The 24279-nt window shown below is 43.7% G+C and overlaps 1 protein-coding gene across 2 annotated transcripts in view; it reads right to left on the reverse strand.

Annotated features, from left to right (window-relative positions):
• The window catches only part of LRMDA (leucine rich melanocyte differentiation associated), a 559529-nt gene that overhangs the window by 56924 nt on the left and 478326 nt on the right, over window positions 1-24279 (reverse strand). For both annotated transcript variants that reach the window (XM_072129322.1, XM_072129323.1), the window contains exon 6: window positions 16643-16727. In XM_072129322.1, the coding sequence (XP_071985423.1) occupies window positions 16643-16727 (85 nt within the window). The remainder of the gene's footprint in view (window positions 1-16642; window positions 16728-24279) is intronic.

Raw genomic sequence — 24279 nt, forward strand, 5'->3', positions numbered from 1 at the left:
AACAGAGGGTATTGTGCCGTCAATACAGGCAGTCCTCGGGTTACATACAAGATAGGTTACATAGGTTTGTTCTTAAGTTGAATTTGTATGTAAGTCGAAACTCTATTTTTTATAATTGTCGATCCAGACAGAAAAAAATCTGGCCCCAGTGACAATTGGAGTTGAAACATTTTTTGCTGTAATAGGACCAAGGATTATGAATAAAGCTTCAATACAGACACCTTACAGCTGATCATTGCAGCCTGGGACTATAGTAACATCCAGAGAGGTCACCAGAGGTCACAGGGGGCAGAGGGGTCCATGTGTAACTAGGGGTCGTCTGTAAGTCGGGTGTCCTTAAGTAAGGGACCGCCTGTAGATGGAAATATATTGACCAAAGCTGAAGTCACATCCGTAGGTCATGTGTACAAATCATCCCACGGCTGTCGGCGCACATAGAAGATAATAGGATAATATACACTTATATGATAATCCGATGCAATTCATAAAAATGATATAAACTTGGATATTTGTGGTGCCCAAATCTTAGCTTCTACGCGCCAAAAAGTCCTTATATAACTCCAACAAAGAAACACAAGAATATGGACTGATGAAGTACCCGGTACGGGTACGAAATGCGTCTCCTTAATAACAGTACATTTATACTGTGATTTTCATTATAGTTTATTTTTACTTGTTTTTTAAATCATAAATATTTTAAAAACTGAAAAATCCAGAAACGGGCACCGAACGGGATTTTTTTTTTTCAACTACGAGCTATATGCTCACAAACTTCTATAAACGTGGATATTTGTGTTTTTGACAGATAATTCATGTATCGTGGGGTTTTCCAGTTTGCGCACCATGATGCAGCTGTGTATTGTGGTGTGGTTATGAGGCTCACAGACTACGTCCCCATAGACGGCAATGGCGGCACGGCGGAAGTGCGGTGCCAACGCTCCATATCCGCTCCGTAACCTCTTCATGTATCCCATACAGACTTTTTTTCCCTTGTTTGAGCCAATGGATATCAGCATTTAGTGTTTTGTCCTTGTTGGTATTATAATGAATCTACCGGCAGTCCCTGAGTTACATACAAGATGGGGTCCATAGGTTTGTTCTTAAGTTGAATTTGTATGTAAGCCGAAACTGTATATTTTATAATTGTAGATCCAGACCAAACATTTTTTTGCCCCAGTGACAATTGGAGTTTCAATTTTTTTGCTGTAATTGGACCAAGGATTATCCATAAAGCTTCACTACAGACACCTTACAGCTGATCATTGCAGCCTGGGACTATAGTAACATCCAGAAAGGTCACCAGAGGTGAGAGGTTTCTGTAAGTTGGGTGTCCTTAAGTAGGGGACCACCTGTATAAGACTGTCTAGACATACTCTGCACCTCCTATTAATTGGCTTACTTTATGCCAGAAAGTTAGGAAACAATTATGTCGGATCAGCAGTACTTCTGGCACACTGACCTTTTAGGTGCTCGGACACGCCCCCTTTTCATGGGCCACGCCCCTTTGTCCAGCTAGTCGTAGGAGAGCCAGAAAACTGAGAGCTTCACCAGAGGTCACAGGGGCAGAGGGGTCTGTCTTTAACTAGGGGTCGTCTGTAAGTCGGGTGTCCTTAAGTAGGGGAACCGCCTGAATATGATAATACGTATTATTTAATACTGAATATATTACATAAAAAATACAGAGGGAGAACTGGTGTTTTCTTTCAAAATGGAATTTCCTTATAAAACTGTCTTTGCTCTTTGGCGTGTCACGAAGCAGCTGGGATATTTTACCCCGTGACGTCTCCAATGTACCTGCTGCAAAACATAAACCCTCATCTCTACAGATGAAAAGGAAATGCGCCGAGTTATAGGCCTGGAAGTAAGGAAGTGAGCGATTATGGGCCCATACCTTAGCCTGTGGGGTTACTGGAAACTATTCATCTTTTCTCTAATTATTCATAACATGAGGATAAGTTGTAACAACATTGGTCAAAGGAAACAAAAGATGAAGGCGGCTGAGTTACGGCAGATGAGGTCACGTCCGTGAATTCTGGGATCTGTGTGCGATGCAATGATAACACATGAATTATAATTATAATCTCAGGGATTTTTTTTTTTTTTTTTTATGGTTCCTATAAGTGAAATTTGTTTTGAAAAATATAATAAAGATCAGAGTTGGGAGAATGTAAACGACATTCCGCGTTTGGTGAAGGACATTAATGGCAAAATGTGGTAGGGGAGGACTGAGGGGGTCATTTCTTTACATACAGAGAGCTGTTTCCAGAATTAGGAGGTCTGTGAAGAGTTAATAATCTGCACTGATGTTAACACTAGTCATCATGTAATGGGAGAGCAACAATAACTGGTTAAAAAGAAGGATAGAAATTGTTTCCCGGCGCAAAGAGTAAATGCAGTGTGGTGGGTGCCCGACTAGAGCAGTGATGGGGAACCTTTTAGAGACCGAGTGCCCAAACTTCACACAGGTGAAGCACGGCTCGTTATATCACACAGAAGCACGGCTTGTTATATCACACAGGTGCACGGCTCGTTATGTCACACAGGTGCACGGCTCGTTATATCACACAGGTGAAGCACGGCTCGTTATATCACACAGAAGCACGGCTTGTTATATCACACAGGTGCACGGCTCGTTATGTCACACAGGTGCACGGCTCGTTATATCACACAGGTGCATGGCTCGTTATATCACACAGAAGCACGGCTTGTTATATCACACAGGTGCGCGGCTCGTTATATCACACAGGTGCACGGCTCGTTATATCACACAGGTGCACGGCTCGTTATATCACACAGGTGCACGGCTCGTTATATCACACAGGCGCACGGCCCGTTAGTATCACAGAAAATTATCAGAGCTGTGTGATATAACGAGCCGTGCACCTATGTGATATAACGAGCCGTGCACCTGTGTGATATAACGAGCCGTGCACCTGTGTGATATAACAAGCCGTGCTTCTGTGTGATATAACGAGACATGCACCCATGTGATATAACAAGCTGTGCACCTGTGTGATATAACGAGCTGTGCACCTGTGTGATATAACAAGCCGTGCATCTGTGTGATATAACGAGCCATGCACCCATGTGATATAACAAGCTGTGCACCTGTGTGATATAACAAGCCGTGCACCTGTGTGATATAACGAGCCATGCACCCATGTGATATAACAAGCTGTGCACCTGTGTGATATAACGAGCTGTGCACCTGTGTGATATAACAAGCCGTGCATCTGTGTGATATAACGAGCCGTGCACCTGTGTGATATAACAAGCCGTGCTTCTGTGTGATATAACGAGACATGCACCCATGTGATATAACAAGCTGTGCACCTGTGTGATATAACGAGCTGTGCACCTGTGTGATATAACAAGCCGTGCATCTGTGTGATATAACGAGCCATGCACCCATGTGATATAACAAGCTGTGCACCTGTGTGATATAACAAGCCGTGCACCTGTGTGATATAACGAGCCATGCACCCATGTGATATAACAAGCTGTGCACCTGTGTGATATAACGAGCCGTGCACCTGTGTGATATAACGAGCCATGCACCCATGTGATATAACAAGCTGTGCACCTGTGTGATATAACGAGCCGTGCACCTGTGTGATATAACGAGCCATGCACCCATGTGATATAACAAGCTGTGCACCTGTGTGATATAACGAGCCGTGCACCTGTGTGACCAGGGTCAGATTTCTCTCCACTGGAAGGAAACATAGAAGCTTTCTACAAAATGACAGCAAGCAGAGATCTAGAAAACTATGAGGAATTGATGCAGAAAGTATATTGGAAAATTGTATAACTTTTTATCATACAAACAATGACATTAATTTGCTGTAATGGGACGACCCCTTTAAAATATGAGAATACGCTAGAAGTTTGAATTTAGAGTTCTAGTTCTTTTTTTAAACATGAACTAGCAAGAGAAAACCAGAGGGTGCGTAAAGCAGAGGACGTGTATGGTGGACATGAAGTATAAAAAATACAATTCTAGAAAAACATATAACTCTATACAGGACAATAATAAAAACACCTAAAAATACACCCAGTAGGGGGTACGCGACTACCTAGGGCCAAGAGGGCTTGCATGGGCCCTACAACCCTACGACCTCACGGCCTAGACAAGAATAACAAGTGATCCAAGAGTCACAATAGAAATCAGTACAATCAGCACCAGCGTAGGGAATTAGATGGCGCTATATAAATAAAGATTATTATTATTATAATAAACGCAATACAAAGATCACATAATAAAGCCTGAACCGGATCTAAGAACATCGTACCCAAAGATGTGTATGTGGGAAGTCATAATGGGCAGTAGGAAGGGGAGGCAGGCGGAGCCCACGCGCTTGGCCACACCTCCTAGGTGTATTTTTATTTTTGTGTTTTTATTATTGTCCTGTATACTGTATGGAGTTATAGGTTTTTTGTATGTAATGTCCACCGTACGCATCCTCTGGTTTTCTCTTGCTCATTCATATCGCGTTTCGGATGCGGGGACTTTGTCTGATTTGGTAGTGTCCGTCTTTCTGTTACTTTGTTTAGTTATTTTTTTAACATTCTCATGTAAACAATATGAAAACTATTTTGCCCCCACTGTTTAATTTTTCTCATTCCCCTATAGAGTCATGTCTGTACAGTCCCTTCATCTTTATTTCTAGTCCTCATGTCGGGAACTGCACCTCATCCATCCACGATACAATGTAAACATTCGCCTTTCATTAAGGCACTTACATTTTGACTAATGAGTTGAGGCCTTGCCCTGCCGAAATGTCTACAGCTACTTCTGTGGTCTTGTCATTGCATCACATCTGTACACAAATCAATATTCCAATTACAGCAGAGGGAAAAAAAAACCTGGAGCCTAGAGGAGGCGATGTCCTTGTTAAAATCTGACTGTGAAATGAAGCTGATGCCTTGGACTCCACTTGAAGGATAAGGTATGTGCCGAACATGGTGATTTCAGTAGGGGAGGCCTGATAACCTCCAGTGAGGTCACCAGTGAGCATTCCACCAGCCTCTTCTGGTTGACTTTGATTTATCAATCTCCGACAGATAGGGATCCTCTTACCGGATCAGTTTCCCATGGAAAAGGTAAAAAAAATTCCTGGCAACTCCCACTCACATCTCCATAGCTGTTCCTCACCCAGGCTCTCATCCTTTATTTAAAGCATAAATTTGCCTGTGTTTACAAGAGTCAAATTTACGGCCCAAACCAAATCCCAAACTTGCTGTTGAGTTTGTGTGTGAGCTGAGATTTATGGCCGGACAGGTTCTGAGCAGGTAAACTCAGCGCTGCAGACACCAGTTTTGTGGTCTCATCCCCGCCTGCTCGTGCCGTGAGAGGCTATCATAAAAGTACAACAAGCCAGAGCAGATGTTTTACTGCTGAGACATTGGAATCATGAGCACATACCACATTATCTGGGATTGGAGAAGGAACCATCATAGGTTATAGTAACAGTTCACGTAAGGACAGAACATTATTTAATATATTGAAGGAAATCTACCATCAGGATTATGGATTATAAACCAAGTACACTTACATTCTGGTGTGCGCCCCCTTTGTCAGGATCCACTTTTCTTTAAGCTTTTTATGCCTTTTTATGCTTCAAAATGAGCCTGAGGGGCTTCAAGCACCATAGAAGTTAATAGAGCCTGGAGCCCCTCAGCCTCATTAGCATAGTTTTTAAAGCATCGAGGGCTTAAGAAGTTAAAAGAAGAGTAAATCCTGATAAAGGGGGCACACACCAGCATGTAAGTGTACTTGGTTTATAATCCGTGATCCTGATGGTAGATTTCCTTTAAGCTGTAATCAGGTATTGAGCTGTAAAAACCAGTTACCCTCTACCTATTGAGAGCCCGAGCTATCCCGCTCACAGCTACTACCTCTTCATATGTAAATCTGTAGCTAAAAGATGTAAACATGTGAAAATGACCGCACAAAGCAGGTGTGACTCGTAATGGGGAAGAACAGAAAAAAGGACGTCGCTCTATCTGCTCCCTGGTTTCCTAGGATTCTTGCAGCAGGTGATAAGCCTTCTATTCAATATGTCAACCATCAGTAAGCAGACACCGCAGTGACACAAAAGTTAAAGGGAACCTACCACCACATATCTATCTCTAAAGGTAGATCGGGTGAAAGGTAGATCGTCCGAGAAACCTGCGCAGAAGAGCAGACCTGCGGCTGCGTGGTCACTGCTCCAAAGCCGGAGCCACTGTGCATATTTTCTGGACAACCTGCTGTCAGAGGGTTTCAGTTACTTTGGAACGGCGCACCATTTATGCAAAGTCAATAAAAACTGGAAAGTTAGGCTACCAGCTAAACGGGGTAATTAAGGAAATTAACACCAATAATGTATAGATATCTGAAAGTGTTCTCTAATTTCAGTGCTCTTTTATAATCATCTAATTTGATTTTTTGAGATTTTAGATCTGTGCTTTAGAACATATACAATTTATGAAATAAGCCTAAAATACAACTACTTTACGCATGTTAAGATATACTCACCTAGACCACACAGTGACCTTGACCTAAAGATAGGGGATCCCCATGAGTAAAATTTGGATTATTCATCTATCTTTTATTTTGTTACAGATGTTTTACTTCTTTTTGGTACGTTTTGGACTGACACCCCGATTCATCTCTAACTCTTTTTCAATTTTGGAACATTTCTCTCCGGACCCGAAAAATGGTAAATTACACAGGTCATCTGCATACCATGGTATAAGAAGCCGTACAATAGGGAAACCAGAGCGCTGGAGCAGGTCTAGGATTGTGACTGTGATGAATAGGGACGAGCGGACCAACTTCAGTTCAGGTCCAGCTGAGAACAGACACTCCCAAATTTAAAAATCCTGTTTGGACCCAGGTTCTGGTACCATAACTGGAATCGGACTAATACCACGCTTCCAGTAACATCCACAATCAGTTCTGGCACTGATCCCTGGCCGTTACATTGATGCCAACAATGTAACACCAATCCTCCCCAAAATGAATGCGCACACACAAGATCCATTCACATGCTGCTGCCAACTTTACCGATAAGATTTAAGAAGTTTAGGCCCCGATCACAGTTGTTATCGCCAGGGAGGTTGAGCAAGACCCGAACTTCCAATGTAGTCCAGGGTCGGACCCGGATCAGCTGAACCGGCAAAGTGTGATACGAACTCAAACTTTGCGTTCTGCTCCGCTCATTCCTACTCACTAAGGGTAATAATGTAGATTTCATACTTACGTATACCAACCAAATAGTTCTTAATTTTATGTCCAATTTAGTGAATGTACAAAGTTGGAGAATATTTCGGTTTTATTTGTTTTTGCATTGAAAAATACACCCCCAACCCAAGAAGTACAGACACCGAACATTGCATCTATGGTTCGGTTGACGTCTACGCTGCAGGGGCTTGCAGGAGCCTCTGCTGCAAATAAATAAATATATATACAGACGGACGGTCCCCTACTTAAGGACACCTGACTTACAGACGACCCCTAGTTACAGACGGACCCCTCTGCCTCCTGTGACCTCTGGTGACCTCTCTGGATGTTACTATAGTCCCAGACTGCACTGATCAGCTGTAAGGTGTCTGTAATGAAGATTTATTCATAATCCTTGGTCCAATTACAGCAAAAAATTCAGAAACTCCAATTGTCACTGGGGAAAAACATTTTTTTGTATCAACAATTATAATAGTGTTTCAACTTACATACAAATTCAATTTAAGAACAAACCTATGGCCGCTATCTTGTATGTAACCCGGGGACTTCCTGTATTTTATTATATTTTTTTTTCCAAGCACTTGAATCTTACCACTTGCCGGCATTTTCCTGTCCAGTTTTGCTTCCAGACTGAGCACGGGTGACTAGCCGAATAATAATGGTTATACATCACTGCCCTGAAAGTCCCATCCTCTAAATCTTTCCCTACCGGAGCCTCGGAGACTCAATTACCTTATTGACATGCAATCTTCATAAGGGGAGAAATATTGTGCATGTATAGTCACTTGCTTATGAAGACATATTATAATCTGATATGCATGAGGGCTGCGGAGTCCGGCTCTGACACTGCTAATTATAATGGTGCATGATGGAGGGCTGGCTGTGCCTGTCTACATTAGAGCTAAAGCTCATGACATCAGCAGGTAAAGCCCAGACAATAAACGGCATAAATAACGTCTCGTAATTCTAAGCTACATAAAAGGATTATCACTGTGAGGGATGACAAATCAATGATACAACAAAACCAATATGGCGCCTCTAAAGGAACCTCACCATGATTTCACAGACACAGGAATCACTTAACCCCTTAAGGACACAGCCGGTTTATAGCAAATAGAATTTTTTGTAATCTGACATGCGTAATAAATAATAATAATAATAATAATTCTTTATTTATATAGCGCATACAGATTACGCAGCGCTGCACAGAGTTTGCCAAATCAGTCCCTGTCCCCAATGGGGCTCACAATCTATTCATCCTACCAGTATGTTTTGGAGTGTGGGAGGAAACCGGAGGACCCGGAGGAAACCCACACAAACACAGAGAGGACATACAAACTCTGCGTGGCTTTATATAGTTGTAAGTTTTGAACACTTTAACTTACCAGAGTGATTTTGAGATTGTTTTTTCATCACGTGTTGTATTTAGCGATAGTGGTAAATTTTGGCTGATAAGTTTTGCTTTTATTTAACTCTTTGAAATCTTCATAGTAATTAGAACAAATTGGAGGTGAAAGTTTTGCTTTTATTTACTGTAAATACTCGTGTCAAGTTTTTCAGTATGTGCTGAAAAACCTTACCTCGGCTTATACACGAGTCAATTAAAAAAAACGACTCATCCTCCGGCGGCCGGATCCTTGGCGTGACTCCCGGTCCTCGGCGCGGTTACCAGTGGCTCCTCTTCTCTCTTCTTCTTCTCTAGCCGGCAGAGTTGCGTCCATGTGATCTCCTGGCCAACGCACACTATGATGCCGCACATCACATGGACGCGACTCTGCCGGATAGAGTAGAAAGAAGAGAGAACCTGCCGCCGGGATCCGCCCTGAGGACCGGGAGCCACGCCGAGCATCGGGGGTGAGTATCGCCGGAGGGTGAGTGTTAAGTTTATTTTTTTATGTGCTTGGCATTCAGGGCTGGCTATATAGGGCTAGCTGTATACTATAAGGGGCTGGCTGTATACTACACGGGGGCTGGTTGTATACTACAGGGGGCTGACAGGCTGTATACTACATGGGGCTGGCTGGCTGTATACTACATGGGGCTGGCTGGCTTTATACTACAGGGGCTGTCTGGCTGTATACTACATGGGGCTGGCTGGATTTATACTACAGGGGGCTGGCTGGCTGTATACTACAGGGGGCTGACTGGCTGTTTACTACAGGGGGCTGGCTGGCTATTTACTACATGGGGCTGACTGGCTGTATACTACAGGGGCTGTCTGGCTGTATACTACATGGGGCTGGCTGGCTGTATACTACAGGGGGCTGACTGGCTGTATACTACAGGGGCTGTCTGGCTGTATACTACATGGGGCTGGCTGGCTGTATACTACATGGGGCTGGCTGGCTTTATACTACTGGGGGCTGGCTGGCTATTTACTACATGGGGCTGACTGGCTGAATACTACATGGGGCGGGCTGGCTATTTACTACATGGGGCTGGCTGGCTTTATACTACAGGGGGCTGGCTGGCTATTTACTACATGGGGCTGACTGGCTGCATACTACATGGGGGCTGGCTGTATACTACAGGGGGCTGACTGGCTTTATACTACAGGGGCTGTCTGGCTGTATACTACATGGGGCGGGCTGGCTATTTACTACATGGGGCTGACTGGCTTTATACTACATGGGGCTGGCTGGCAATTTACTACATGGGGCTGACTGGCTGAATACTACATGGGGCTGGCTGTATACTACAGGGGGCTGGCTGTATACTATACCCTAGTAAATAGTAGGGACTTTGATCCCCGAAACGTGTTGTTACTACTTTTAATACTAATAAAATCCTTTGGAGAATTACCGATCTTGCTGTGCGCCTCCTATCCTTGACCCCCCTGATATACCTATATACCTATGGTTGACGTCATTATATTTGCACCACCGTTATGGCTTTAATAGTGTTAAATTCCAAATATAAAGAAAAGTTCTGTATGTGAGTTCTATTTGCTCCTTCCTGTCTCTGCTAGAAATTTGCTTTAAGCAAGAATAAAAAAAGTGGAGAATCTGCTTTTGTTATTTGCCAAAGTGTTTACAAGTTCAAACAGCATATTAAATGCTACAGAGAAACCTTTGGGTTACTATTGAAAATCCTACCTTGAAAGACTATTGGGAAGAGCACATATAAACCTCAGGCAAATCCGAAACTGGGGAGGTTTGGTGCACAGCCCCGGACCCCTCCTCTGCTCTCCGATTCCCCCGGCTCAGCATCTTTATCCAGTCATCCACAGGCTAAATGACTAACACGTGAAAATGTAGAATAAATCTCCCAGCTCATCCTCTATGTGGAGGCTGGATAATTTATTGAGCACCGCCATTAATCAACTGCATTTTTATGAGCCAGATAAAAGGGAAAATTAGGAGGATGTGCCCCCACCGCCAACACCATGTTCCCTTCACCTTCTCTGGTTCCATTTTAGGAGGAGGCTTCTAAGGGAACGGGGTGGAGAGGTTTGAGTAGTAAGGTTAACCACACAATTACATGTCAGCTCAGCTCATTCCTGCTTAGATCAATGTGTTAGGGGGGAAAGCAAGAATTCTGCTGGATTCAACAAGGAGAAGTGACCCCTGCAAGTCATTCATGTGAATCATCCCGAGGTGACATCACTTGTCATAACTCATCAACCAGCAGGACCCTTGAATGGAGCGGACTTGTCCTTTTGGATTAAAGTGACACCATGTAAGGTTCTGCTTCCTCTCTGTGAAGGGAAAGCTCCGGACTAAGACTGGGATGAGGATAAACCTGACCGTCCTCTGCAGATCGCTACATGAAAATGTATCGGATACAAGGAAATGCAAAGACGACTTTATTTACCAAATACAACAATGTGTCCAATTCATGGGGATGTCACCGCTTTCTTCTCAAACTGTGTAGAATGTCAGTAGTTTATATATATAATAGTACAATGGATATTAAATACTTCTAGAACAATGGAACTCTGTACATAAGATTAATAAGATACAATCTGACGTGTGTTACTCTACTCTTTCCTCTTCCCGCTACTACAAGAGATGGGAAGAAATACATCACCTCCTTATGTGTCTCAGCAACATAAGGAGCAGCAATAAAGCTTTACTTTAAAATGCTGGAGGGGACCCAATGATGACACAAATATTATCCCCCCTTAGACGCCCTATTATGTAACTTTATGTCCTGGAGTGGGCGGGCTCAAGGGCGGAGCTTTCTGCTGCTATTGGACCTGATACATCAAGGGGTGTCAATCGGTTGCAATGACAGGCAGCGGTTTCTTTAAGACTCCAAGGCCTGTCATTCAACTTCATGGTATAGAGACTCCAGAAACTTCAACATATATACAAAAATGTGGACACTATAATTCAGTAATAACAATCCAGCAGTCGCTGAAACCAGCAAAGATCGCAACATTCTGGATAACACTTTGTGCTGCAGGTTATAGTCATGGCATGAGATTGTGACTTTCTAAAACTTCAAACACTTTGCAGCTATCTTCTGCTTGGGCCAATTCACATTTCCATTAATTCTTCAATTATTTCCTTAAAGGGACATTCTTGTCTGGACAGTCACATACAGATTCATTAATCTGCCATAGATAAACATTTTTTTCTATTAGATGTAATTAAAAAAAGTAACCTGTGAGAAGATAATATCTCATAAATGTAGTCAAATGGTCCATTAGAAACAAGACTGTGTCCTTGGATACGACCACCGCTGCTGGAGGGATTGCACAAAGAAACAAAAGGTTTTTGTATATGAGATGTCCGGGAGTTACTGCAGGTCCCGCAGCCGTCCTGTGGTAATGATCGCTGAATCCAGGAGGTCAGGCAGGACTCAATAGCGCATGTCTGGCCACTGCTGCCTAAATGTGAGGTGGTCGTATCCAAGGAAGCTATCTCGTTTCTAAGGGACACCATGGCCACATTTATGAGAAATTATCTTCACACAGGAACATTTTTTTTAATAACATCCAATTGAAGAAATGTTTACATAAGGCAAATGAATCAAATTAAATGTAAATGCCCAGATGGGAAAACCCCTTTAAGTTATTTTTTTAACCAAAACCAGGTGAGGCAGAACACACAGGTGCCAGTCTTTCCACCGTACCTTCCCTCTGTAGAATGGCTGGACAGACTCGCACCTGTTGTATGTGTCCAACCACTTCCGGTTTTGTCTCAAAATAAACTGAAGGCCATAACGGAGAAGAGAATCCACATTTCCTAACAAGGCAAGACGTTCATTGCTCATTTTTAGGAAATGAGTGCAAATTATAACCTTCAAACATACATTTTGACATATATTTACGGGCACTTCTTTAAAAGCGATTAAACACTCGCTACAATATCTCTGTCTTGGAAGTGAAATTTCTCCGGAGTTGGCTCCTTTATATATGACAACCTTATGACCATTCCTCCCCAAAAAGAGTTTCGGCTGAAGAAGGGCTTGTCAGATTCTCTAGCAGGAAAGGAATTAAGAGATTCTCCATCTGGATGACCCTTCCTGACTGTCATTGATAAATGTGCTGAGCTTGACATTACACAGGACGCGCTGCCTTGGCCTGGAGACTCTCCCCGCACGCTGGTTACATTACAATGGGGCTCAGATGTGGGGAGTAAATCATTCGGATCTGGACAGGACGGCTGGAGGGTCTCTGCTCTTTTATACTATGTAGCACTGGAAGTTTTTCCTACTTTGTACTTGAAGATAGGAAAGTATTTTTATTCTCATTCTGAAAATGTGCAGATGTGTTTAACCCTGCAAAACCGAGGACATTATGAAGAATCAACCCAACAGAGCACACTCCATATTAACCATCTCCTGTCCTGTGAGGCTACACCATCACACCACCAATGATTTATTCATACATATCTTTACAATACCGGATGTCACTTTGTTATTGGTATTTCACCTTTATGAAGTGATCTGTAGATTAGTGCACCTAGTGAAGACCCATTTCCAGTGCAATGTAATAAAGTAGAATCATTGCATAATAGAAAGTTCTTAAACTTTCTGATGTTGTTTATCACGTGTGTTGTGCAGATTATGTTGGCACCTGCACAAATTATCATGGTTATTTATGAATGCTTTGTGGTTTTGTGGTAGCTGGTTCACTGGCTTCATTACCGTATTTTTCAGATTATAAGGCACACAAAAAATCCTTTGATTTTCTCAGAAATCAAAGGTTCACCTTATAGTCCAGTGCGCCTTATATATGAACCGTACTTACAGACAACAGCTGCCTTGTACTGTGCACAGGTCTGCCCCCTGCTGGTCATTCATCCTTATAATCAGGTGCGCCTTATATATGAACCGTACTTACAGACAACAGCTGCCTTGTACTGTGCACAGGTCTGCCACCTGCTGGTCATTCATCCTTATAATCAGGTGCACCTTATAATCTGGTGCGCCTTATATAAGAACCGTACTTACAGACAACAGCTGCCTTGTACTGTGCACAGGTCTGCCACCTGCTGGTCATTCATCCTTATAATCAGGTGCGCCTTATAATCTGGTGCGCCTTATATATGAACCGTACTTACAGACAACAGCTGCCTTGTACTGTGCACAGGTCTGCCACCTGCTGGTCATTCATCCTTATAATCTGGTGCGCCTTATATATGGACCGTACTTACAGACAACAGCTGCCTTGAACTGTGCACAGATCTGCCACCTGCTGGTCATTCATCCTTATAATCAGGTGCGCCTTATAGTCCAGCGCACCTTATATATGAACCGTACTTACAGACAGCAGCTGCCTTGTACTGTGCACAGGTCCGCCACCTGCTGGTCATTCATCCTTATAATCAGGTGCTCCTTATAATCAGGTGCACCTTATATATGAACCGTACTTACAGACAACAGCTGCCTTGTACTGTGCACAGGTCTGCCACCTGCTGGTCATTCATCCTTATAATCAGGTGCGCCTTATAATCCGGTGCGCCTTATATATGAACCGTACTTACAGACAACAGCTGCCTTGTACTGTGCACAGGTCTGCCACCTGCTGGTCATTCATCCTTATAATCAGATGCACCTTATAATCCTGTGCGCCTTATTGTCCAGTGCGCCTTAAGTTTGTTTACACCAGCACCGAACTTTTAGAAGCAAAACTTTGTGAACTTTATTGACGCCATCATAAAACATCATAAAACAGTGCGTGGAAGGCGTCTTCCTGAACAGGCATTAATAGCAAACCAACGCGTTTTAAAATAAGAGTAAGAATGCGGTGCCTTCAAATGCGCTGGTGCGCTATTACCGCAGGTTGTCGGAGCCGTCTCCACTTCCATGTATCATTTATCATGATGTAAATAAAGATCATAAAGTTTTGCTACTAAAAGTTTACTGCTGGATTCCTACTTATCACACTTCTGTGGAGCCTCTGGTCGGGGGAGGTCTCATGATGATGCCGCTCTGAAGAAAGGTGGGGAGATGAGGCTTTTTTTTTAAAATGTATTTGTGCAGTTTTACACAGATTTATAAATTATGCCATTAACAAAAAATGTGCAAAAAGACCTCCATCCCTATTGTCTGATGTTTCTAAAATGTATCAAATCTTTCATTTATTACACCAGATACATAATGGTTTTTGGATTTGTGTCAGAAATTCTGTTGAGAGCTTTAGTATTAAGACAACCTTAGTGATGAACATTATATACAAATCTTAATTTTTAACTTTTTTTTACATTTTCCACCTTTTGGCTTGAACAAGCGTTTATCCAATCTCTTGTTCAAGCCTTTACACTGCAATAAACTTGTATTGCAGTGTATAGTGTAAGTAACTGAGCATGCGACAGGGAGAGAAGCCGGCAGCCTCGGGGCACTCGCCGGACCCCGGGGCTGCTGCAGGAGGGATCGGATCACCGGGGACACTGGGGAGGTCCAATCCACAGTGGGGACACTAACACGTGTCTGAGTTTTTCTGATCCCGGGTGTTAGTGCCGGGTCTTGCCTGTGATATCACAGCTTGACACCGGCACCAGACTGACCCGATGTCCCAAAATCTTCTTCTGGCGCGCCGCCGTAGAATGGCATCGCGTCAGAAGTACCCTTTATGACCGCCGTAAAAAGGGCAGTCATTAAGGGGTTAACATGTCAATACTGAAGGAACATATCCATGCAATTATTTTATCATTATCATTTTAGGATCAAAACAAGCTGTAAAAAGAAGACTTTAGCCACCAACCCCCCCCCCCCCCCCCCGTATACATTAGATGGCAATTGTCCAAAATGGCTTATATCAGTAGGTTTTGGCAATTATCTATCAGCAATGAAGCTTCACAATTGTCTTCTGATGTCAGGGAGGATTAGGATCCAGCCAGCTGCAATAGTACTGCTCAATCCATGGGTGCATGGGACCCTCCCTATATGTAGCATCCTAAGCCGGAGGTGCTAAGCAGCAGCCTTCTCCATGTGCTGATTGTGGGCTGATCATGGGTATGAGGACGTCCCGAGAGACATAGTAGCTGTTGGATCTGGACTGAGAATTATCACCTACTACTCATACATTTTTCCATGCAAAAACTAAAACCAATATTCGAAAACCTTCTATTTCCTATCAAATATGTGGGTTTAGCAAACATTCTGTACATTTATGTAAAGGACATCTACTACCAGGATGAAGGGTTGTAAACCAAGCACACTGACATATTGGTGTATGCCCACTTCCACTCTTCTTTAAGCTTCTTTTGCCCTGGTTTTTACAAAAAAAGGCTTTTACAATTATGCAAATGAGCCTAAGAGGTTCTGGGCTCCATAGGTGTAAATAGAGCCTGGAGCCCCTGAGACTCATTAACATAATTTTGTACGCCTTTTTTTTCCTTTTAAAAGGCATAAGTGGCTATAGTAAGAGCAAATCCTGCCAGAGGGGGCATACACCAGCTTGGTTTACAATCCTTCATCCTGGTGGTACATGTCCTTTAAATGAAACTGAACCCATTTCTTTACATTTCCAAAAGAACGGAAGAAGTTCCCCGGCACGAGCGCTCCACACTGACTATCATTTATGTCTTCACCTTTCCAGATGAGGAATACTCAGTGATATTTCACATCATGTATCATGCAGGGTAGTTGTGCAATGTGTTGTAAGCCCCACGGAAATAAATCTGGTCTGAGAGGCTGGAGCTTAAATGTCAACCTCATTCTGCCTATGTGACCTCGCAAATGACCTCCGGGTACGGAGACCAAATCTTCTGTCCATACATTTAGCTAATTCAGTGCTAAGAATTAACTCTTGCACTAATCATTGTCTTTTGCATCCTCAATGCACCGTGTCTAGACCAGGACAAGGAAGGGTTTTCTTCTTCATCCGTCTGAAAAACTACAGGATTGTAAGGAAAATGCTGAGCCAGCGATGCCGGAGAAGCGAGCAGGGGGAGGCGCTGTAAACTTTTTACCACCTTGCAAAAAAATGACTATATAAATGATTCTGCATGTGCATCTTACCTCTGTGATTGGCTGGATCCCTCGATACTGACGGCAGGGGGGTGTAGGGCAAATCAGGGGAGCCGGAGCAGGTGTCACTTAAAACCTGAGAAGAGGGAGACAAAGTATCTGTCAGTAGTGTATGGAAGGTGATCAAACCTATAAGTTTAAATAATTGGTATTAATATCATTGTGCCAACATATTAACACTAAACAGCAATAAGAACCCCACTGATTGCCGCACTGCAGTCCATAATAGTTCATAAGAAAGCCAATAAAAATAAATCGCTCTACAAATCAGAGGGCGCATGCACAAGCAAAATAAGACATTACAGCAAGAAAAAGTAACAGAGGTAAAACATAAGAATGAGGGCCCTGCTCATAAGAGCTTACAATCTATGAGTTGGGACACAGGAGGTGGAATTGCTTGTACAACGCTCCAGCCGTTCTAATAATAATACTAATAATTGCTTTGCCATCTCAGTTTATTGCCCAACACATGCTCTTTGATTTTTCAGCGATCTATTTATTCTATTATTTTCTTTAATTTATTTATCTATTTATTCTATTCTTTAATTTGTACCTCCCACTCACATTTCCAGGATGTCTCCTGAGCTGCACCAATTCTCTAGAATGCAATACCTTAGACTATGTACAATACTATAAAAGTGCTAAAGTCCCTACAAACCTGTCTAACACACTTACTAAGTACAGGCAGTCCCCAGGTTACATTCAACATAGCGTCCATAGGCTTGTTCTTAAGTTGAATTTGCATGTAAGTCGGAACTGTATATTTTATAACTGTAGATCCAGACAAAAAAAAATTGCCCCAGTGACAATCGGAGTTTTAAAATTTTTGCTGTAATGGGACCAAGGATTATCAATAAATCTTCATTACAGACACCTTACAGCTGATCATTGCAGTCTGGGACTATAGTAACATCCAGAGAGGTCACCAGAGGTCACAGTGGGCAGAGGGGTCCGTCTGTAACTAGGGGTCATCTGTAAGTCAGGTGTCCTTAAGTAGGGGACCACCTGTACATGTAACTTTTGCTTTCTTTTCACTAACCTTTGCCATTTTATCCTTCCATTTAAGTTATCCCTCCTGATGCCAATAAAGGTGAAACAGAAACATTATCAATGACAATCAAAATTAATGTCCCTAGAGGTCTGGATGTGTGAATAATACTCAAAATTAAAGTGGAAAATCACATTTTAGGTCGATCCAACAGAAGTGAAAATGAAGGAAATGACGTGCAATAGTGTGTGTGGTCTTCACGTGCTCGTATAGCCGCCCTTCAATGCCCGGGCAAGCTCCTGATGAGGTGGTAGATGTTCACCTTTGGGATCTCTTCCAAGATGTTTTAGGGGAATCTGTCACTACAAAACTTCCTAATAAACCCCAAATATTATGGAAGGATAGAAAGGTGTCTCAATGTTTCTAGTGTCTTTAATTCACCCAGTGAAAAAGCGGGGAGATCTCATCTTCAGTTTCACACCAGAGCCACGTACATTACTGGCACATGGAAGGGTGCGCCTATGGCACTGGATGGGGGCAAGCAGGTCAGTGTCATACTTATAGGAGCACCGGGCATGGAGTAGGTGGCTGTGTGGAGGGGCAGGTGTACAAGACACAGAGGCCTGAAGAGGCGGGGCAGCTTGACTGCATCCAAGAGCTTTGCCGCCTCCTTGACTTAATCCAAGAAAGACATGAGGAGGAATAAAAGTTGTTTTTAGAGCCCGGCAGCAATAGCACCACCCTGGAAACACAGACAACTTTACAGTCTTCTATAAGGTCCTGTTCGGGGTTTATTAGGTAGGTTTGCAGTGACAGGTTCCCTTTAAAGCATTAGTCCACTCCTCCACCGTCTGTGATGCAATGTGGTGTTGGTGGCTGGAGTGAGACAATCATTTCTCAGATGTTCTCAATTGTGACTCCATCACATCGGTCACACGAGCTCAGTGTGAAGAACACAGGGCACCATTATGAAATCTGACAATCCTGGAGTTCTCTGGCGAATGGCAATCATTGCTGGGCTGTAAGCACAACATTGACTTGTGGACGTCAGGCCCTCGTACCACCCTGTAACTGACACATGGATATTAGTGACCTTCTGGAGGTCATTTGTCAGGGCACTTCTCCTCCTGTTGCTCTTTGAACAAAGGAGGAGGTGGTGGTCCTGCTGCTGGGTTGTTGCCCTTCTACGGCCCCTCCACCTCTCCTACTTGATGCACAAGTGCTCAGGAAGTGGGGGTGAGGGTGACACAGTGTAACAGCCTGTAAAGCGAGATCACAGGTCGACTTTAGAAGGAAGGAGGACATGGATAACCAAAAACCACAGTCACTGTGCCCGGATCTATGAGTACGTGCCCCTGGTTTATCATGATGGATATTTATGCTGGGTATTCTTTAAATATGGATCAGGCTGCAACTCTCGGCCCAATTATTTTTATTTTGAGTCTCGTGGTAATAAAAATAGCTCAAGGTTACCAAATTTCCTGTGTAATATCATTAAAGGGAACCTGTCACCAGGGACCTCATTCTACTAAAGACAGGTAGCAGAAGCCCCTTACACCTGCAGTGCACATCTGCCTCTCTGCCTTTTCTAAGCATTTGCATTACAATATAATTGTGTGTAATAACTTACTCTTGCTCCATGACAAAATCCTGGGGTAGTCACAGGGGTTTGGCTTTGGTTTGGATGCATTTCAAAAAACAACATGTGCCTTATCTGTGTTACTCACTCCTCAGAGCTTGGCCCCCACCTTTGTGCTCCTGTACAGCTCCACCTCCTGCTCCTTCTCAGGGGTCACAGCCTGGTCAGCCTGACATCAGTGGGGGAGGGACAAGCTGTACAGGAGCACAAAGATGGAGGCAGCCTGCAGCTCAGACAAGTCACATGTTGTTTTTTGAAATGCATCCAAACCAAAGCCCAACCCCTGTGACTACCCCAGGATTTTGTCAGGATGCAAGAGTAAGGTATAACACACAATTATATTGTAATGCAAATGCTTAGAGAAGGCAGAGAGGCAGATGTGCACTGCAGGTGTCACAGGCTTCTGCTACCTGTCTTTAGTGAAAACTGAGGTCCCTGGTGACAGGTTCCCTTTAACTGACATGTTGCAGGACATGAGCGGGGCCAAAAGATGTTCTTTCCCCCATATGTGAAATTAATATTACGGGTCACAGTAAAGGTACTTCTTTGGTGCCAGCAGCTTAAAGGAAATCTACCGTTACCCAAAAAGTAAAAAAACCTACAGATACTCAACTACTCTCCTCTTCATCTTGATCCCAGCACCTTGACACCCCAGGGTCACCTGGAAAAAAAGACTTATAATGAGCAGCATGGAGCGCGGGGATAAGATGTCTGGCGCTACCGGCTGCTTATTATACACGCCCCATGAGTGACATTACCTTAGGGGTCTGAGCTTATACTCGGGTCGGCTTATACTTGAGTATATACGGTAACTTTTAAAAATTTTGAGTTGTCAAGGTGACGAGCTAACGTTTTCATTACTACGGGTGATGCCCTAATATAGAGCTGCACCCGATTTCCCAGAGAGGAGAATCTCCCCGCACTGCCTCCCTCTCCCTCTGCCTAAGGGACCTGCGGTGATGTCAGAAGCATTACATCACCACAGGGCTGATACTGCCATGCTGCCCTGGGACAGGGTAAGAAGAAGGGGAATGGGGGAAGTGTGTGTGTGTATAGCTGCGCTGAGTGTGTATGTGGATGGATGATGCAGAGCTGAGTGTGTATGTGGATGGATGATCAGAGCTGAGTGTGTATGTGGATGGATGATGCAGAGCTGAGTGTGTATGTGGATGGATGATCAGAGCTGAGTGTGTATGTGGATGGATGATGCAGGGATGAGTGTGTATGTGGATGGATGATGCAAAGCTGAGTGTGTATGTGGATGGATGATGCAGGGATGAGTGTGTATGTGGATGGATGATGCAGGGCTGAGTGTGTATGTGGATGGGTGATACAAAGCTGAGTGTGTATGTGGATGGATGATGCAGAGCTGAGTGTGTATGTGGATGGATGATGCAAAGCTGAGTGTGTATGTGGATGGATGATGCAGGGATGAGTGTGTATGTGGATGGATGATGCAGGGCTGAGTGTGTATGTGGATGGGTGATACAAAGCTGAGTGTGTATGTGGATGGATGATGCAGAGCTGAGTGTGTATGTGGATGGGTGATACAAAGCTGAGTGTGTATGTGGATGGATGATGCAGAGCTGAGTGTGTATGTGGATGGGTGATGCAGGGCTGAGTGTGTATGTGGATGGATGATGCAGGGCTGAGTGTGTATGTGGATGGATGATGCAGGGATGAGTGTGTATGTGGATGGGTGATGCAGGGCTGAGTGTGTATGTGGATGGATGATGCAGGGATGAGTGTGTATGTGGATGGATGATGCAGGGCTGAGTGTGTATGTGGATGGGTGATGCAAAGCTGACTGTGTATGTGGATGGATGATGCAGGGCTGAGTGTGTATGTGGATGGGTGATGCAAAGCTGAGTGTGTATGTGGATGGATGATGCAGAGCTGAGTGTGTATGTGGATGGGTGATGCAGAGCTGAGTGTGTATGTGGATGGATGATGCAAAGCTGACTGTGTATGTGGATGGATGATGCAGGGATGAGTGTGTATGTGGATGGGTGATGCAAAGCTGAGTGTGTATGGGGATGGATGATGCAGAGCTGAGTGTGTATGTGGATGGATGATGCAGGGATGAGTGTGTATGTGGATGGATTATGCAGAGCTGAGTGTGTATGTGGATGGATTATGCAGAGCTGAGTGTGTATGTGGATGGGTGATGCAGGGCTGAGTGTGTATGTGGATGGATGATGCAGGGCTGAGTGTGTATGTGGATGGGTGATGCAAAGCTGAGTGTGTATGTGGATGGATGATGCAGGGCTGAGTGTGTATGTGGATGGATGATGCAGAGCTGAGTGTGTATGTGGATGGATGATGCAGAGCTGTGTGTGTATGTGGATGGATGATGCAGGGCTGAGTGTGTATGTGGATGGATGATGCAGAGCTGTGTGTGTATGTGGATGGATGATGCAGGGCTAAGTGTGTATGTGGATGGATGATGCAGAGCTGAGTGTGTATGTGGATGGATGATGCAGGGCTGAGTGTGTATGTGGATGGATGATCAGAGCTGAGTGTGTATGTGGATGGATGATGCAAAGCTGAGTGTGTATGTGGATGGATGATGCAGGGATGAGTGTGTATGTGGATGGATGATCAGAGCTGAGTGTGTATGTGGATGGATGATGCAAAGCTGAGTGTGTATGGGGATGGATGATGCAGGGCTGAGTGTTTATGTGGATGGATGATGCAGAGCTGAGTGTGTATGTGGATGGATGATGCAGAGCTGAGTGTGTATGTGGATGGATGATCAGAGCTGAGTGTGTATGTGGATGGATGATGCAGGGCTGAGTGTGTATGTGGATGGGTGATGCAAAGCTGAGTGTGTATGTGGATGGGTGATGCAAAGCTGAGTGTGTATGTGGATGGATGATGCAGAGCTGAGTGTGTATGTGGATGGATGATGCAGGGCTGAGTGTGTATGTGGATGGATGATGCAGAGCTGAGTGTGTAAATGTATGTCTGTGTGTGCTGTGCTTTAGTGCGACCAACAGGGATATTTTAATTGGTGTAAAATATATTTTTCCTTTTTTTGGAAGCCTGGGGTGCGTCCTATAGTAAGGAGCGTCTTATAGTCCTAAAAATACGAAAATATTTTTGTTTAGTTATTTTAGGGAAAGGGGGATAATTTGAAAATATTTTTTTTTTTAAATCATATTTCTATATTGCTTTATCATTTCCGCTTTGATGTTATGAGCTCTAGTTGTCCAATGATATAATTGAAGCTTCTGGCATTAGTGTAAATACACTGTATACGTTTGATTCCTATGGCCCGATCTTACCCGCTTCCATCCTACACAGTCCTGCCTGCCACCAGGTCCCTAGTATAACTTCTAACCAACTTTTTAACACAGATACAGCTGCACCCTCTGCTTCGAGATGTAGCCTATCCCTGCTACAGAGTCTATATAATTCATAAATATGAATAAATATGAAATGTTCCCACAATGCCTTGCGAAGATCTTAGGTGAAATCATATTCATGGCAGCGACAGAGAAGAAAATTGGGCTTATTTACTAAGCTCCCGCAGTTGCATTTTTGTTGGGTTTCCCAATGTTTTCAGGGATCGCGCCGGGGATTGCATCGCACGTGATCGGATTGTGTCGCAATCGCGCCGGCTTTCACGCGACACAAATGGGGAGGGGGGGCTGACAGACCCTCCGACGGATTCGGACAACGGATTTAACATTTAAAATTGTGTCCCAAGCCAAGCACTTATATGCACCGGGAAGAAGATGGTGACAGATGCCGGATATCGGGCGCACGCTGGTAGTGTATCCCGGCAGACATTCCGGATCGGGGATCGCGCAGGGACCAGGTAAGTAAATGTGACCCAATGTGAATTGTGAGCATCAGTATTACCTTTTTTTTCTCAAATCTACAGATGAGTTAAAACATATACAGGAAGAGAGGAACAATTGTAAGGTCATTAACATTGACAGACATGACATTTACAGAATAGTCAGGACCCAAACCAGTAATGAGAACAGCAGCGCTCATAAAGCATCCAACAATGTGTTTCGATTTTTAATTTTTTTTATTTTGCCATACACAGTTGTAAGGGAATTCTAAATTTGTAACTATGTAACATTTCAACATCCCCCTCCTGTTGTTACTGAATTATTTGCTTCCTGTTACAGACCAACCACCAATAAATACATGAACATAAACAACGAGTTTTTCTCAGCAGCGTCTAAAAAGAGCTGACCTAGATCTGCAGCTACTATGAAATAATAATGGAAAGCAAAAACACCACAAACTGCAAAATAAAATATATGCCATTTATTCTAATTATTTGAAATCCAATTATTTTTCACCTATTAATAAGGATGGATAATTTCCTATGTCTAAAAAAATGGAAAAAAAGACCTTTCCCAAGAAATGTCCAGAGGTGCAGAACCTCCTCATCAGATATGTGAACGCTTGCAGGCGGATTTATTAGACATTGGCCCAGATGTATTTTTGGGGCTCATTTACTGAGGGTCCGCAGACCGCACTATCGTTGGAATATCCAACGATTTCCGATGTGCAACGCATTTAGAAGGTTTTTTTGACGCAAACGATCGGATTGTGTCACAATCGCGCCAGCTTTCACGCAACACAAATCAGGGGGCGGGCTGGCGGACGATCCAACAGATTCGGACTATGCGCGGGATTTAAGTCAAATTGTGTCGCAAGACATGTACTTACATGCACCAGGAAGAAGAAGGGGAACTCCGGGGACCTGAGCGGGGAGAGACACATGCAGGATATCGGGCGCATGATCTTAGTGACTCCCCGCACAGCGCATTATACACAGACAATGCACTTATATGCACCAGGAAGAAGAAGGTGAACTCCAGGGACCTGAGCGGGGAAGCGACACATGCAGGTTATCGGGACACGATCTTAGTGACTCCCCGCACAGCGCATTATACACGGACAATGCACTTATATGCACCAGGAAGAAGAAGGTGAACTCCGGAGACCTGAGCGGGGAGAGACACATGCAGGATA

The sequence above is a fragment of the Engystomops pustulosus genome, chromosome 11 (assembly GCF_040894005.1).
Source record: "Engystomops pustulosus chromosome 11, aEngPut4.maternal, whole genome shotgun sequence".
NCBI lineage: Eukaryota > Metazoa > Chordata > Amphibia > Anura > Leptodactylidae > Engystomops > Engystomops pustulosus.